At 32.3% G+C, this 13,042-nt stretch overlaps 1 protein-coding gene across 5 annotated transcripts in view; it reads left to right on the top strand.

Annotated features, from left to right (window-relative positions):
- The first annotated feature begins 222 nt into the window (after window positions 1-222).
- The window catches only part of LOC148605188 (uncharacterized), a 29,706-nt gene continuing 16,886 nt past the window's right edge, over window positions 223-13,042 (top strand). For 2 of the 5 annotated variants that reach the window (XM_088549224.1, XM_088549221.1), the window contains exon 1: window positions 224-391. Coding sequence is in view for 1 of the 5 variants with exons in the window: in XM_088549219.1 (XP_088405345.1) it covers window positions 379-391 (13 nt within the window). In the remaining 4 variants the exon portion in view is untranslated. Of the gene's footprint in view, window positions 392-5,236; window positions 5,349-12,291; window positions 12,894-13,042 lie in introns of those variants that run through there. The other 3 variants (XM_088549222.1, XM_088549219.1, XM_088549223.1) reach the window with 3 other exon arrangements.

Genomic DNA, 13,042 nt, shown 5'->3' with positions numbered 1-13,042 from the left:
ATACATCCGGTAATCTGACTTTACTTAATTACGTTTTATTGGTAACAGTTATATTTTGAAAACTCTGAATTTATATTTATCAAATATCAACGTTCACGCATTGATCCGTTTTGTTTGCAAAAACTTCCGCTGGATAATAACATAAATAAGAAAATAAATAGTTCAATTTAAATAATATAGATGACGAAATTATTCAACCTTAACAAGTTATAGCGCATGCATTCATACTTATTGTACAGTTCATTTCATTTGTTCTCTTCTGTATGAGCATTCGACATAACATTGAAAGCAAGGTATTGTTATACAGATATATCATGGAACTTGCCATGATAATATATTGAACTTTTCATTGTGAATAACAGCGCTGTATGGATACTGATGATTTTGGATGGTAAGAAAAATTTATTGTTCATTTATTAAATTACCTTTTTTGCCTTTATTTTTTAAACATTCGATTAAGAATAATGTTATTAAACAAATTTTAAAGAACTGTGAATTTTTGTATACGCAAATTCATATTTGACTTATTGATTAAGGAAAGTCAATAAAACCAGGATTAAAACGAAAAAAAAAATGGAAGTAGGGAACATGTGTACCAGCAGTGATGGCGTCATCTGTTTTATTTATGTCAGGTCCAGTGTAGTTGAAATAGAAATTGAACCTTAGACTCGATGAACAAATTTGTTCTCATGGTGCAAACGATTTTAATGGTATAAGTGATAACTGTAATCGTGTATCCATCTTGAAATTAATTCCTAAATAGTACAAACATATTGCTTTACTATATCTACATTCTGTTGTTTGTCATTAAAAAAATAACTTAATGAATACATGTTATGTACAAGAATTTGGTTAAGCAAAACGACATGCATTAAGTATTCGTCAAGATGGGATTACTCATATAAAATATAATGCATTTTATAGTTTATTCTTTTAATTCTAGAATAAGGCATTTATCATACAAATTCTGGTAATCTATTATTACCTGAATGGTATTTTGATTCGTTATCAGATAACAGTTTTTAATACATACTGACCAGCTATGAAAAGATACTAAACGGCTCTACTCATTGATAAATTTATTTTACGTACATACACATTCTTATCCGTGATATATCATTATTTGGACAGTTTGTTTGCTATGTTTTAGTGGCATCTATAATAATTCCATAATGAAAATGAGTATGGATTTTCACAAGTGTCGCCCTTTGTTTAGACGTACATTCAAAAATCAAATTGTTACATATTTATAAATGGATGACAAAAGTTAACATTGCGAGTATCAATGGAAGTGTATATAAGGAACGAATGACATATACTAAACGACTTGTCCATAATGTAAAAAGTTAAAAGGTTACTATTATAGAAGATTCCGGATGGGTTTGAACCAATCTTTATGTACACATTAAATAAAGTAAAGTTTACTTCTGGCAAATAAAATTATTATACGAAGCCATAACACGAATACGCCGGCAATTGTATCAAACAGAGCAGTACACAATTGAAAGAAACAAAAGATTATCAATAAACAAAGAAAGGCCCTTCCTTTATGTACATTATTTCTACTGGTAAACAAAGCAACCTGGATTTTAACATTGTTTTATTAACCAATTTACTACAATATTTGTAGAAATGACCATCATTTATGAATCGAAAATTTCGACAACTGGTTAATATGAATCGGAAATTAATAACGAAATCAGAGTCATGCATTACAAATTTTAAAACCGGTCATCAATTCGGGACCATTATGAACTAAATCAGAATGGCGTACATTTCCTATAATAAGTGACAACTGTAATTAAGAGTGACCTAATAATTCAATCAATTCGATAAGGATATTTAAAGTTGCCGAAAAATGGTAATGGGACTGAGTATATTGAATTATTAGGTTTGCTTGATCTTACAAAATAAATTTACGATTATTATTTTTATTACTATTATTATTATTATTATTTTTTTTTTTTTTTTTTTTTTTTTTTTGGGGGGGGGGGGTTCTTCGAAAAGACAACAAAACCTTCATGATTTATTTTTATGACTATTTGATTCATGGAGATATGCACTTATTTTCAATTATGGTGAAATCATATGTATTAATAATAGACTCTGACTATGTCCTGATTAAAGATGGTTAGTAAAAGTTAGTAAAACATGCCCTTGGTATTAACAATGACCTCGAATGGCTGTTATTACAACCAACCTTGATCATTACTTATACCTCGGGCATGTTGCAATGCCAATATGGAACAGGCCAAACATTAGTACTGTAGTACACAGCCAATCATTACTACACATCCATGCATTACGAGTATAGATTAAAATATAATTTCTTCTTTTTAGGGTTTACTTTGCATATGACTAGTGTGGTCTTTTTGCGGATGCAATACGCATACTTAATCTTGCTCTAAAAGCGCCATCTTTAATGTTAGTTTGACTAGAGTAAAATGTAATGGCGAATTAATTAATACATTTTATATATATTTTTTTTAAATAGCATGGATATTAGTAATGACCTAGAATTGCTGTTATGAACCTCGGTGCCGCCCCGAGGACTTGTCCCCCTTATTTAATAAAAAATATATCACAATTAAAGTACCAAAAGGTTCATTAGTTCACAATAGCGTATCTTAATAAAAACTATCAATATAATATTGCCTTTTATATGAAGTCATATTAATTTCCCTTAGTACAGGTTTCTTATGCTTGGTATTTGCATTTCAACAGTTTTCAGTGGGGTATTTTTCCAAAACCACTTCAACTTAACAGTGTCCGTTAAATATTAAATTGCCTGTCAAGTTCTGAGTAGATTTTTCATCCGTAGTATTCGGCAGAACTATTGTTGTTTTATGGTGAAGTTGGAGGTGTAAATATCTCCACTTGGTTATCAATTTTGTTTCTGACTATTTTTATAGTTAGCTGTGATGTGTTTAAGAAAACGTTTAACAGTTCATTGGTTAATTTCTTGTTGATCTGATTAAGGAGGTAGACCTAGGGTAAGGGAAATAATTCTTAATCAGTGAAAAAGTCTGTCAAACTTCCATTTGAAACAGAACGAAATCAGTCCAAGTTACTTTGATGCTTACATGAAATTGAAGCAACATGATGAATACAAACGTATCAATGATTTGTAAAAGTTGTGTCACTCTAGGTCTACCTCCTTAAGTGAATTAAAGAACACGAATATTTCAAGTTCATAATACAGAAATATGATTTTATAATCCTCATATCGTCAGTGTGTTCAATCCTCAAACTTGTAACCAAACACCAGCTCCGTTGTTTTATTAGCATACATGAATAATAAAAGACAAAAACAAATCAAATTGTTATCTATTGAAAATAACGAATGGAAAATATTTTCAGCAAAGGAAGTTATTTGGCAGCATTGAAAATCAATATGAATGAAACTTAACTAATTTTAAACCACCACTCTTCAAATATGTAGCTAAATCTGGTTCCTAAACCGCTTCCCTGGTCAATATCATAAGCGACCTAAAACTCGCTGCAACGTACCTTTTTAAAAACATATCATACACATGTCTTCGCGTGTTTTTGTTTGTATTAGAATGGGAAGTTCTAAAAGATAAAATGATCGGTTAGCATTGATTTTATGTAATATTTACCAGTTTCCGATTCAAAAACAGGCGTTTGTTAAATCTGGTTGTATAAAGGTCATATATTATCAGGATACCGATATTTATATATAGCCATATCCAGTTGTTTAATCTTGTTCCGGATGATTGAAAACATTTGGATCATAACGGTTACGAAAAAGGACAGTCACAATAATATCAAGGAAACCAAGATTTTAGCGGAAGTCACTTGCATTTGTATCATTTCGGGTATTGAAGTTAGCCAAAATGATACAAAATGGCAAGGAATATTTGACAATTATCGACTTCGAAGACTTCAGTCTTTGATTTATAACTATAATTCATTGTATTCAGTATTTTTATAACTTGCAGGCATATACCTTCAAACCAATACAAATAACAATCTTCCATGAAATAAAAAAAAAAAAAAAAACAAACACAGAATCAATTAATATTTTCAATATTGTATAATTTATTGAGATGAAGGGTCACAGGGTAAAGCAAAACCATAACTCACATTTCATATGCAATATAAAAAAGTAGGGAACTATTCAACGAAAACTATATACAGGCACTTAATAAAACACAAAAAAGGTAAAATTAAAATTAAGGAGCAAATCAAACATTTCCAAACAAACTGATTATAGGTGATGTTTAGCAAGTGGATAGGCGCTCGCTATTATAACACAATTACAAAGTTTATCTTCATAATATATAAGAAGAAAAACAAGTTGAATAAGAAAGCTGTCCTTATGGTTAAAATGGGTTCATTTTTTTCACTTTGTGAAAATTTTGATGTTGGCAACACAGCTCTGTGTTGATGCTATAAGGGTTAATAAAAATGTTGACAGGTCGCTCAGTGGGAAACTGATGTGAGACAAGGTTGAACACTCTCTGAATCAGTCAACATTCCCAATATTCCCATTCTGTACACAGTGTGCCCTGTGCATTCTGTGTACCGTGTACCGTGTGCTTTGCGCTCATTTATAGACCTCTAGAAGACAATATATAAAAGACATTTATATTCCCAGGCTTCTAGTATATATCATAAGTAATACAAGTACACATATTTAACATTAAATAAACTTGAACGACAAAAGGTAAATGTATGACTTAATATAAAAGTTCAATGTGAGAAAACGTAGTAAGTCTATATTGTCATCTGTCAAAACATACAATAATATTTTGTGTCGGGTTATAAATTTCGGTATATATATGTATTGCCATGTTACATGTATAACCAGTAAAGTATGATTTTCCTCAGGCTACGATCTGCAGTAATTATTTTAGTAATAAATGTAATTATAAAGCATTTAGTAAGAGTATTCAGAATCAAATAGTACAATAATAATCTAATTTTATATTATTTAATAAATTTATCATTTTGATCTGTTTTAGAATATTCCGATCACATGATTCGTTTTCACTTGCCAAAATGGTTGTTTAAAAAAAAACAAAGCAAAAACAAAAACAAGCGTAGTCCTGGATAACTGAAAACGTTCGTGCTAACAGCTTAACTGTTTTAATAGATACGAAAATGCATTAAGAGCTTATTCTACTGGGCTATTCATTAAATACACTACTTGATATAGAATTTGCTACAATATACATGTAAACTGTGCAGGTATTAAATTTACAATCGACAGCAGGGGTACCGTAACATGTGTCACTGGACAGGATTACGCAATCTGGAAATCCTTTGATCTTTACCCGTGTACCTGGATTTAACATACCATACAGCATCCCCGGCCTTAATTGGTGAGTTTCAAATTTGAGATGCCGATTACTTTAAAATGAATTATAGTCAATAAATTTAAATGAAACAAAACAAAACAAAACAAAACAAAAAAAAAGCAGCAAGAAAGGGATTTTTGTGATCAGTTGCATAATTACACTGTGGAAGGTGTGTTAATATCAGTTTCATATAATTCTTTACAATGGAGCTGAGAAATTTGTTACGAAAATAGTAACGAAGCTTACAATCAACCAACTTGAAAATGGGAGGTTAACTTCCGAGGATCAATACAAGTCATCATGCGTAAGCAATATACCACATATCTAAGAAATCCCTACAAAAAAAAAAACATTTAATCGGCTAACCTGGGTACAAGTCGTCGTGCAAAAGCAATTTACAAACACTTAACAATTTCCTTTAACAGAAGCTGAGGAATCTGTTACAGAAACGCGTAATGCAAAGACTGATAGAGCTGATTGCAATATACCCCATTAGAGTGGGTGTATATAATCAACTCAGTATGCCGATCATTTTTTGTCTGATTCGCCTGCTATTGTATGCACAAACTTGTAAAAAACTAACACAAAAGTACACAAAAAATAAAAGAAAATGTGCGGTAAATGTATCAATTGAGTACAGAAATAGACTGCATGTACATGTATATACTTTCATTATTTGACATGAATCTTATGTCTCTCTTTAGAAAACTATGGATAAAAAAATAGATTTAAGTTTATACTTATTGTAAAAAGTCTGATATAAAAAGAATTACTGTAATATTGTATTTAGGTGCAAGTTGAAAAAAATTATCTTATTTCTAAAATGTTAATATATTTTTTTTCGCGCAAATGAAATACTACTTTGAGCAAAAGTGGTGCGTCGGATCAATACTGAACGCCTTCGAAAAGTCACAGCTGATATCTCTGTTTTTCAAGCGAACTGAGATTGTACATTTCAATCAATTAATGTACAATTGAAAATTTGGATTAATATTAATGAAAGAGATATTCATCTATGAGATGATTAACGCATTTATGAAAGAGATATTCATCTATGAGATGATTAACACATATTAATAAACACATCGTTCAATGTAACACAAAATAAAAAGAGATTAAGACAGGCTCGTATTTTTAGCACTTGTCCGAACTTTGATAACTTTGACGAATCTTCCTTTTTTCTTATGGCTTTTAACACAAGAAAACTCGTCTATTATGGAGGGCACTTTTTTTACCTTAATTTGTACTGTTATTGTTTGATAACTACGTGTTTTTGTGGCTCTGATTCTGACTGAGCATGATATTAGTGGATAATTTTAGACAATTTACTTGCACGAGGGGACACATACCTGATACCACTTATTTTGCCCCAGCAAAGATAGTAAATAGATATGAATAATTAAAATCAATTCCTTAATTAGAGGAATGAAAGAAAAACTGGCTCGGACGTCGCCCAGTATAAAATGGTCCGAACCTGACAGCAGATCGGACACTCGGTTGTTTTGTAAGAATGTAGTGTCCCAAGATGGGAATCTTAGCACACTCACATCTGGTATGGAAAGTGCCCCGACCAATTCAACTAAAAGTACCCAATCACACGTTCAGTCTGCAGACCATCTATTCCATTTAAAAACATTTTGACTTTTTCAAAATTATCAAACCATGTTCCATCACTTTAAATGATATATTTGCCTTCAACGATGACGAACCATATTGTACCATATCAAAATGTGGTATTCAAAACTGCAAAACATGCTACATTCTTATAACCGACCCTTACTTCTACAGTTCCCTTACAAACAAAATCTTCCATACAAGAAGTCACGATGACTTAAGTTGCAAATCAACAAACTTAATATATGGATTATAATGCAACTTATGTGGTTTAGTATATGTCGGAGAAACGCAAGAACGATTAAACAAAATAATGTGCGGTCATCGTTCGGGAATTAACACCGCCAAATTCCCTACAGTTTATCAACACTTTAATCAACAACATCATTCAATCCTCTCTATGAAAGTTCGTATTTCAGAAAAAAATTACCATCATACGAACAGTCCGTTTCTAAGTATAAACTATCGTAGGGAAAGACAGGAGAACTGGATATGAAGACTACGTACTGCAATACCTTACGGATGCAATAACAACATCAAAAGTATAGGAAACCTTTCTAGCCAATAAAACAATAGCACAAATGTAATGAATTTATTTGACAACAATCCAAGACGGGATATAAGTCATGGCCATCGCCACTATACGTCGCCTAAGTTACATGATGTCTCCATAGATGGTCTTCCTTTCATACAAAAACCTCTTGGAATTTTTCACATTAGAACCCAACTTTATTCTATACCTCTCACTTTCCTACACTCCCTTTACGAAACAAGTCTTGCAACTCCTGTTTCTGACCCCACCTCATCATTATACAGACTTGTTGCCATCATTTTGGATATGGATTTCCACAAACTCTTTAAACCAGTTTGTGAAAAGTTAAGATGAAGAAAACCGATCATTTCTTCCACTACAGTGGCTAATTTGGCTAACATCCTCCATCACAAAAACGTTACCAAACAAAATTCCCCCATATTTCAAAGACAAATCCATACCAATTATTTCATATTCCTTCACGCATTGCATCAAAAATGATGGAATTTTTAATCGACAATATATTTGTCCAGTGTGGTGGACATTTTTTTCAACAAACGGTCGGCATTCCAATGGGAACAAATGTGCTCCTGTACTTGTTGATCTTTTCCGTCACTCTTATGAGGCTGACTTTAGGGCCGATCTAATCCAAAAGAAAGAATATCATTTGGCTAGAATATTTAATCTCAGTTTCCACTATATAGATGACGTATTATCTTTAAACAATCCTAATTTCGGGGATTTGATATATCGCATCTACCCCCAAAGAACTTGAGATAAAGGATACTACAGACAGTGTGAAGTCAGCCTCATATCTTGACCTACACTTAGAAATCGATGGTAAAGGGAAACTATTGACCAAACTTTACGACAAACGTGATGACTTTTCATTCAGAATTGTAAACTTTTCTTTCAGCTGTGGCAACATCCCTTCAGCAACTGCGTATGGAGTGTTCATATCACAACTCATACGTTATGCCAAGAGCTTGCCGAACCTACGCAGACTTGTTGTATCGCGATAAAACTCTAAAAAATAGGCTTCTGGAACAGGGTTATGTTGCTACAAGATTGAAGCCATCACTACAGTAGTTTTATGGTTGTCATCATGAACTCGAGTTGCTCATTTGCTTTTGTTACTTTGTATGTATGATTTTAGTCACTTTATGTTCTTTGTTGTGTATGTCTGTTTTCCATGTCTGGTCTTTGTCCCTAGATTATATTATTTTGATTACCGCTGTAACCTTGGTTCCCTTGATTGCTCTTATATCATGTACATGTAATAATCCCAATCGTGTTCAATGGATATGGTTCCGGTAAATGTCCGTAATACATGTTTTTGATTAACACCTGTATTTGTTATAAAAACGTGATTCACTTGTTTATTAGCCTGATGACCATAACTACCTGAGATCTTTTAATTTTCTTTTCGGGTGAATCATAGTATTTTAACATTTTTTATTTAAACGAAATTCGGATGCTTATCTTACTTATATTACACCTAGAATGATGTTAATACACAATTTGTGATATTTTTGATTTCCTAAATAGAATGTCGCTGACGAGTACTATATTTACATGTACATATATACAGGATGCTAACCTGACAATGCCTCATTTTCTAAAAGATAATCAGCTGCTTATTGACTATGGAGTTTCTGTTCGGCTTTTTGTATTGTTTGTTGTTTTGTTTATGGGTTTACGTTTTCACAGTTTAATCTGTGGAAATTGAAGTTATACTAACAGATAAGATCAGTTATAACCTCTCAGGGGAACTGTCAGAAGAGCCGGTCCTAAACAGTTCTCTTGCCAGCTCTTCGATAGCTCTGCTACTAGAACCAGCTCTTCTGACAGTTCTTTCAGAGCCAGCTCAGGAAAACAGTTTTACTAGTACAGCCGGCTCTTCTGCTAGAACAGTCAGCAGAGCAGACTCTAGAACTGATCTTCTGACAGATTTAGGATAATTCTGTGAGAGGTTTGAACTGATCTGTAGAATTGGTCCAGGTTGTTCACTTATGTTTTCATATTCTATGATTTGTACTTTAGCTATATCCCACAATTCTGAACTTTGATAGATGCAACAAGCTGCGAGAATTCAAGTTAATCAAGTCAGTGAACTCCACCCTTCCAAACCGCAAAATTTTCCACATTTGACAGACTTGTAAATAATTTTTTTTGTTGGTGAAAGATATTGAAGTAAAATTTGTTTTAATCAATTTAGATATTATACAGTGTATACAATGTAATATTGAAAAAAATGGAGCAGGGTTATTCATGTAAATAGTTGTATTTCAATTTGCATACTTGAATTAGTAAGGTCATTTGTTATGCACAAATCGATATATCTCAATAATCTGGTTTTGAGAAAAAAGAACAAAATAATAAATTTACAATGAGTCACAGAAGTCTAAATGAACAACTTTGCATTAAATATCTCTAGCTTCTTAAACTTCTTAAGCCAACATGCTGGTGATTGTTTGGTGATTGTTTGTAGAATAATTTTTTTCCTAAAAATATTAGTACGTTTCGAGCAAATATATTAAATCTCTCGATGGGAACTAACTGCTTTTTTAAAAAGTTTATTACTCATTTCATGCGGAATATAATATGTATAAAATAGTTTAACAGCGTTAAAAATACCAACAACTGTTTTAACTGTGTTAACAATTTTCTTTTTACACCAAGCGAAATAAAATTTACGGATACGACGAATAATGTTTTGAAGTTGGCAAGAAAAAAAAATTGTGTTTGTGTCATTTATGACAATTAACGTTCTTTATACATAATTTATAGTTTTCTTTTGAGTTTTAACATGAGGTTTTTAGTACATGAACACATGCGTAAATATACGGAATTACTTCACTGATGGCGTTCAGTGATTTGTTTAAATATTTATTTAAAATATCTTCTTTATGTTTTAGTTTAGGAAATAAAATAAGCTGCAAGAACCATAAATGAGGAGTATGAATAAATTAGGGACAAAAAACAAAAACAAAAAACAAAAAACAAAAAAACAAAAAAAACAAAAATCGGTTAAGCGCCATTGCTTATTATTAAGAAGATATTTTATCAGGACAATTAACGTGTAGTTCTACTCATTTTCTTATCGATATATATTATAATTATATAGAAAAAGAAGTCTTATGTATAGAAATTAATTTTTAATTATACAGACAAAATATAGCACTCGCGTGTTGCGTAACTTGAACCCTCAATTCTATTTTTTTCTCAAACACAGCTGCCATGTTCATGATGATGTCGTCATGACAATCACATAAAAATAAATTAATTTGGTATTGCCAAATACAAAATAGCAGCTACCTATGGCAAAAACGAATCAAATGATAACGGTCATCTTAGAATAAGATCAATCAAGGCAACCAAGGTTATAACGGTAATCAAAAGAATGTAATGCAGGGACAAGTACCAGCCATAGAAAACAGGCATACACAACAAAGAACATGAAGTAATTAAAATCATTCATACAAAGTAACAAAAGCAAATGAGCAACTCGGACTCCACTTAAACTGGGAGCATGGACCAGGTTCACCGGAAGGGCAAGCCTCCTCTCCTGTTCTAGAAACACTTGTCGATTGCTCATAAAAATTCAAGTCCGGTGTAGACGAAAGAGGAAAAAAACTAGGATGCGCCTATACACACAGTATATGCCAGTATTTCAATATTTTTTTTAAGAATTAAAGATTGAAACCTTCTAAACCCCTCGTAAAAATATATTACTTTCAAAACGTTTCTTCGTTCTATAAAAAAAAATAACGAAAATATGGTTTCAGTTGATTTAGTTTTTTTTTCCTTCCTAAATTTCATATTGTAGGCAAATGCATATGTCAAGGCAAGATATACATGCATGTAAACTTCTCTCCTGATTTCGATTTGTGGTCTTCCATATTTGAATTTATAAAAATATCTAAAAAAAGGCAAATATTTTATGGCCCGCCGTTATGTACTTTTGGCACAAAAATCGTATTTCTTCAATTTAAATGTATCCCAGCAGTAAAACCAAGATTTAGAAGACAATATTTGATTCGTTCGCCAGATAACAAATCAGGAGATAACAAATATTTTGAAATAAAAAAAACCAATGTTTTAAGCTAATTTACCATCAAGTTTTTTTATTATAGTGCACTTATTTTATATGAGAAGAGTAATCAAGGGAACCAAGGTTATAGCGGTAATCAAAAGAAAGTAATCCAGGGACAAAGATCAGACATGGAAAACAGACATACACAGCAAAGAACATAAAGTAACTAAAATCATACATACAAAGTAACAAAAGTAAATGAGCAACTCGGACTGGGACAAACTGGGAGCATGGACCAGGTGCACCGGTAGGGTAAGCGTCCTCTGCTTTTCTAGAAACACCCGCCGAGTTGCTCATAAAACGTCAATTCAAGTCCGGGGTATACAAACGAGGAAAGGAAAACTACGACCCGTTGAATAAATCAGTTTTCATGGTGCGGATGGACACACCATAACGATCCACAAGTTCATGATGACGACCATAAAACAACTATAGTGATGACTTCAATCTTGTAGCAACATAACCCTGTTCCAGAAGCCTATTTTTTAGGGTTCTAGCGCGTTACAAAAAGTCTGCGTGGTTTCGACAAGCTCTGGCATAACGTATGAGTTGTGATATAAACACTCCATACGCAGGAGCCGAAGAGATGTTGCCACAGATGAAAGGAAAGTTGACAATTCTGAATGGAAAGTCATCACGTTTGTCGTAAAGTTTGGTCAATAGTTTTCCTTTACCATCGATTTCTAAGTGTAGGTCAAAATATGAGGCTGACTTCACAGTGTATGTAATATCCTTTATCTCAAGTTCCTTGGGGTAGTTGCGATGTATCTATATGGCGGAAACTGAGATTAAAGGATTTAGCGACATGATATTCTTTCTTTCTGATCAGATCAGCTATAAAGTCAGCCTCATAAGAGTAAAGGAATAGGTCAGGAAGTATAAGAGCACAATTTGTTCCCATTGGAATGCCGACCGTTTGTTGACTGTTTTCAAAACACGTTCACCACACTGGACAAATATGTTGTCGATTAAAAATTCCAGCATTTTGTAAACATCTTCCTCTGTATATTTGGAAAATGATTTGGAATTATTTCTTACAAAGTATGAGGAATCTCTACCAAGAACTATATATTTGTATCTAGGTGTACCATCTTTTTGGGAAAAACAACGATGTATAATGTTTTTAAGTCGGGATTTTAACTGAGTATTGGGAATAGAAGTATACAGTGTTTAAAAATCATAGGTTTTAATGCTATTATATTCAGATAATAGTGTTGAACTGATTGTCTCCAAAAGATCTTTCGAATTTTTCAGGATCCATATTGAATTAATACCACTATGGGAGTAACAATTGTTGTGGTAGGACTGCAGACCCTCTTTGACAGTTGTAAGTATAGAAGTTAAAAGTTTTGAAAGAGGTTTGGTGGTACATTTTGCAGATCTAGCTATGAAACGTTGTTTGTATGAATTTTTATTTTTTAATTAAGGATTTTTTGTACAAATTATATAATTGAAAAGTATCCATAATAATTAAAA

This window comes from Perna viridis, chromosome 10, assembly GCF_037379345.1.
Source record: "Perna viridis isolate PV_CMFRI_1.1 ecotype Kerala chromosome 10, ASM3737934v1, whole genome shotgun sequence".
In the NCBI taxonomy this organism is placed as follows: domain Eukaryota; kingdom Metazoa; phylum Mollusca; class Bivalvia; order Mytilida; family Mytilidae; genus Perna; species Perna viridis.
The sequence above is the reverse complement of the archived record's forward strand: the minus strand, read 5'-3'. Positions and strand labels throughout refer to the sequence as shown.